Source organism: Otolemur garnettii, unplaced genomic scaffold (assembly GCF_000181295.1).
Source record: "Otolemur garnettii isolate 467f Iridium unplaced genomic scaffold, OtoGar3 scaffold00223, whole genome shotgun sequence".
Classification (NCBI taxonomy): domain Eukaryota; kingdom Metazoa; phylum Chordata; class Mammalia; order Primates; family Galagidae; genus Otolemur; species Otolemur garnettii.
In genome coordinates this window covers 26887-32566 of record NW_003852618.1, presented here as the reverse complement: position 1 = coordinate 32566, position 5680 = coordinate 26887, and the positions used below count along the sequence as shown (strand labels likewise).

The window sequence follows — 5680 nt, the reverse complement described above, 5'->3', positions numbered from 1 at the left end:
CAAAATATAGCAAGGCATTGTGACGGGCACCTGTGGTCCCACCTACTTGGGAGGCTGAGGCAGGAGACTCGCTTGAGCCCAGGAGTTGGAAGTTGCTGTGAGCTGTGATGCCACAGCATGCTACCCAGAGGGACAGCTTGAGGCTCTGCCTCAAAAAAAAAAAAAAAGTTTTAAATAGACATTGTGAATCAAGCCAACCAAATGCCTTTCAGTAACAAGGAAATAGACAACTGAATTGTGGAATATCATCAACATTAAACAGAGAGATTAGAAAAGGACTAATGTGGATGAATGTGTTAAAGCCTATTGAGTAAGAAAAGCAAGACCAAGAGGACTACAGAAAGTATGATCCCCTTTATCAGCAACACTACAGAGACAGACAGAGAAAGAGAGAAACTACTTTGAAATTCAGGGTATGTTTCCTTTTTACCAGAAATGAAGCTCAAACTCAATGCTGATGTGAATTACCTGAAGGAGATTTTCAACAGAAAATAAGGCCTTCAGTATCTTTCTGATTTTATCTCATCTTATCATATTCAGAATCATAAGTTTAACAATGAGAACTTTATACTTGTTAAAGCAATTTATTACTTAAGAGACATAATACAGGTTCAGTGCCTGTGGCTCAAGCAGCCAAGGAGCCAGCCACATACACCTGAGGTGGTGGGTTCGAATCCACTCTGGGCCCGCCAAACAACAATGACAGCTGCTACAACCAAAAAATAGCCAGGCATTGTGACAGGCACCTGTAATTCCAGCTTCTTGGGAGGTGGAGGCAGTAGAATCGCTTGAGCCCAGAAGCTGGAGGTTGCTGTGAGCTGTGATGCCAGAGCACGCTACCCAGAGGGACAGCTTGAGGCTCTGTATCAAAAAAAAAAAAAAGACACATAATGCATATTTACTTTATTAAAAAGTATGTTACTGTTTAAAACAAATGTTCTAAAGGGATATAAACATAAGCAAAATTGAGCGATGTAATACTTAAAAATACACAGGGAAGTAATAAAATTCTTATAAAAATGTAAAAACCCTGTATTCATTATGATATTATTGTGCTTTATAGTTTACATACATGTTACATTTAGATATCTATGGTAACAAAGTTGGTGATAAAAATATAATTTGAAATTTCCATGTATATATCCTCTAACCCAGTAATTCTGCTTCTAGAAATTTATCCTATTAGTATATTCATAGATATATGAAATAAACTACATACAAAAATATTCACATGGCATTATTTATAATCACAATAAATGGAAACAACATTTACCAATAGAAAATTAAATAAATAATGCTGTATACAAAAGTATTAACTTTTTTTTTTTTGAGATAGAGTCTCAAGTTGTCACCCTCAGTAGAGTGCCATAACATCACATCTCACAGCAACCTCAAACTCTTGGGCTTAAGTGATTCTCAGCCTCCAAGTAGCTGGGATTACAGGTGACTAACAAAATGTCTGACTATTTTTTTGTTGCAGTTGTCATTATTGTTTAGCTGGCCCAGGCTGGGGTCAAACCCACCAGCCTTAGTGTATGTGGCCGGCACCATAACCTCTGTGGTGCAGGCACCGAGCCAAGAATTAATTGTTTTAAAAGGTTGCAAAGTATATATATAATATTCTGTTACTTAGAAAAGAAAGATATGCACACACACTAAAATATGCCTAGGATATAACTGGGAGGAGATAATGCCTTCTCTGAGGAGGGCAATTGAGTTGCCTGAGGAACAGGAATGCAAGATAGACTTACTATGTATTATATGTTTTCCTATTTTTTTTTTGTTTTGCAACCTATGCATGTTTCACCTGTTCAGATAGATAAAGCTTTAAACTATTCAAAAGTTGTCTCAAGAATTCAATGATTTCAAAGATAAAATGACCAAAGATTTTGAAACACAGAGGCAAGAGGTTGTAGCCCTCAAAGATCTGAAAAATACGGTAGAATTCCTCAGTAACAGAATGGAGCAGACAGAAGAAAGGATCTCTGACACTGAAGACAAAGCTTCTGAACATACTCAAGTGCTCAAAAATGAAGAGAAATGGTGAGCAAAAACGGATCGCTCTCTCAGAGAGCTCTGGGATAATTTGAAGAAAACTAGTATTCGTCTTAGAGGAATCCCTGAAGGCGACAAACATGCTTCACAAAGCACAGAGGCACTTCTTCATGAAATTATGAAAGAGAACTTCCCAGACATGCCAAGAGATTCTGAAATTCAGATTGCAGAGAGTTTCAGAACCCCAGCACGACTCAACTTGAACAAGACATCCGCCAGGCACATCATAATTAACTTCACTAAAGTGAATATGAAAGAGAAAATTCTGAAAGCAGCTGGACCTAAGAAAACCACAACCTACAAGGGGAAGAATATTACAATGACTTCAGATCTCTCTGCCAAAACCTTTCAGGCTAGAAGAGGGTGGTCATTGACTTATAATCTCCTAAAACAAAATAACTTTCAACCCAGGATCCTGTATCCAGTTAAACTGAGTTTCATCTATGATGGAGAAACTAAATACTTTAATGACATTCACACATTGGAGAAATTTGCTTTAACTAAACTTGCCCTCTAGGATATTCTTAGACCTATCCTCCACCACATAAGTAAACCCACACAGAAAATTTGGATCAAATTCCAACTTCCACAGTGGCAAAAGGATTAAAGATGTCCACTGGACTTTCAAAAAACTCGATACCCAAAATTATACCAGGCTTATCAATATTCACAATCAATGGGAATGGCATAAATTGCCCTCTAAAGAGGCACAGGCTGACAGGCTGGCTGACTGGATACAAAAACTCAGGCCAGCCGCCTGCCCCGCCAACGCCATGGCGAGCAGCGGCGGCCCCGGGGCGGCGGCGGCGACGGCCGCGGCCAATCTGAATGCCGTGAGGGAGACCATGGACGTTCTGCTTGAGATTTCAAGAATTTTGAATACTGGCTTAGATATGGAAACTTTGTCCATTTGTGTACGGCTTTGTGAACAAGGAATTAACCCAGAAGCTTTATCATCGGTTATTAAGGAGCTTCGCAAGGCTACTGAAGCACTAAAGGCTACTGAAAATATGACAAGCTGACTTTCTGGAGAAACTCTGACGAGAAATGTCAAGGTCTGCAAGAAGATTTGAAGATTGCTTTGTAGTCAAGAATGTACAATGAAATTATTGCATGCATCAATGTAGAAAAATTTTCCTTTTTAAAAGAATTATAAAACCATTGCTTTATAAATCAGTGGAAAGTGGCTTACAGAGAGAACTATCAGATGTGTTTATATCACACATCTTACTTTGTTTTTAACAGCTATAATGCTTTGGCATTGCTGTGTTCATATTTACGTATTCCTTATTTATAGCTCTGATAGCTTTAATTTTCTAAGCAGTCGTCTATCAGTTGTGCACATCTGCTGTGCCTGGGTGAAGTATAGTGGAACCCATCAGTAGTGATGTGTAGTAGTTATGACTTGTTGACATTTCCATTATAAACTTTAATTTTGAATTGTTTATGCATAAAAACTGAATTTATGTTGTATTGGGCTGGAAGTTGACAGCATTTCGGCTACCATTTGTGAATTTTGATTTAGATTCATTATGTGTATCAATCTTGTTTTTTAAAAATAAGAGCATGGGAAACATTTCTAGTCATTTCCTCTTTCACAAAGAAGATTTAGTTTTTTAAAACAATTAGTTGGGGATGGCACCTGTGGCTCAGTGGGTAGAGTGCCAGCCCCATATACTGACAGTGGCGGGTTTCAACCCAGCCTTGGCCAAACTGCAACAAAATATAGCCAGGCATTGTGGCGAGTGCCTGTAGTCCCAACTACTTGGGAGGCTGAGGCAAGAAATCACCTAAGCCCAGGAGTTGGAGGTTGCTATGAGCTGTGACACCACAGCACTCTACTGAAGGCGATAGAGTAAGACTGTCTCTTAAAAACAATAATAATAAAAAAATAAACAATTTGTTGGGCAGTTAATAGTATGAACTAGATCATGTTTGTACTGCTTAAAAAATAAAACTTTTTAAAACTTTGATTTCAAGGGAAATGACAGTGCTTAGCCTAGCATTATTTATAGTTTGAATCATCTAAATCTAATGAAAATGTTTGTTGAGAATTTTTTTTTCTTTTTTTGAGATAGAGCCTCAAGCTGTCGCCCTGGGTAGAGTGCTGTGGCATCACGGCTCGCGGCGGCCTCCAGTTCCTGGGCTTGGGTGATTCTCTTGCCTCGGCCTCCCAAGTAGCTGGAGCTGCAGGTGCCGGCCACAAGGCCCAGCTATTTTTTTTGGTTGTAGTTGTCATTGTTGTTTGGCAGGCCTGGGCTGGATTCGAACCTGCCAGCTCTGGTGTACGTGGCTGGCACCTTAGCCGTTTGAGCTACCAGTGCCCAGCCTTTTTTATGTTTTATACCCTATGAATGAAGGTCTAAAAAGTGGGAGAGTTATTTGTACTCTCCCATTAACCTGAAACTTAAAAAAATAATAAGAGCTCTTGTTCTTGGTATAGGTACTTGTACCCAGGGAGTAGAAAGTACCTCATTTACAAAGAAATATTTGCTTTAAGCTGTCCAGTGACTTTGTGGAAGAACAGCTCAAAAGCCTGGCTTTTATTTAGACTAAATCAGAATTCTCCCAGTGGTGAGACTACTATCTAAGGGGGAGGCTGTTAAAAAATAGTACAGGAAAATGTGAACATTACTGCTTCTCGTGACAGTGGATAATTGTTGTTGTAAAGAATAGGTCAACAAAAACAGGAGAAAAGACTGGGAATAAGAATAAAAATAAATAAATAATGTATAAAATAAAAGGTAGCCAATATGCAAAATTCCTATTTACTTCTATTACATAAAAGTAATTTGATTGCTAATCCAATAAGTCTTGAGTGATTATTTAATAAATCACTATTTAGGTGGTATGTTTCAACTGATATTTAATATTTTCTGACGAAATAGGAATTCCCAGGCATTAAACAAAAACCGTTTAATGTTCTGTATCAGGAATTGTTAAGTATAGACTTTTGAAATAATTTTTTGTGTCATTTTTACCCTTAAAGCTTATACTCATTAAGGTGATGATTCAAAAATGAATTTTAGAAAATTTACGATAATATTGATTCTGTCCTATACCAGAATCTCAATGACTTTTTTTGGCAAGACTTATGGATTTAATAAGATTTTATTGTTTCTTAAATTTCAGATTTGCTAGACACTATTTAAATGATGAGTGGTACCAACATTCAATCTTTAGTAGCATTTTTTGTTTTTCAGACAAGCTGAGTAGTTGGGTTTTTGGGGGGGTTTTTTGCAGTTTTCCCTAGAGCCGAGCTTGAATCCAGCACCCCTGGTATATGGGACCAGTGCCCTACTGCTTGAGCCACAGGCACCACCCAAGCTGAAGTTTAAATAAGACTTAGTGATATTTAAATGGCAACCTTCTCTGCTATTTTTAAATAAATCTAGGCTTTTGACCATTTTGACTTTTTAAATGTGTGACATTTGTACCAAGTGTATTGCAAGGTCTATTATTGATGAAGAGGACAGGTTAGGAGACAGTAAGAACTTACGATAAGTCACTTGATAATAAGCACTGCAAATACAGCATGTTTTTATTTATAAAATCATAAAGAGAACATTTGTTAACCTCCAAAATTTGTATATACTTTAGGCCATAGAGTTGATGTATTTATGAC

General features: G+C 37.7%; 1 protein-coding gene across 1 annotated transcript; it reads left to right on the top strand.

The window, feature by feature from the left end:
• The first annotated feature begins 2816 nt into the window (after positions 1-2816).
• LOC100961071 (mitotic-spindle organizing protein 1) lies at positions 2817-3709 on the top strand. Its single transcript, XM_023508099.1, has one exon. The coding sequence runs from the start codon at positions 2829-2831 to the stop codon at positions 3075-3077; it is 249 nt and encodes an 82-aa protein (XP_023363867.1). The 5' UTR covers positions 2817-2828; the 3' UTR covers positions 3078-3709.
• Positions 3710-5680: the final 1971 nt, after the last annotated feature.

Bases quoted from the DNA above. Each gene is read 5' to 3' on its own strand.
- LOC100961071 (XM_023508099.1), top strand. From the start codon at position 2,829: ATGGCGAGCAGCGGCGGCCCCGGGGCGGCGGCGGCGACGGCCGCGGCC.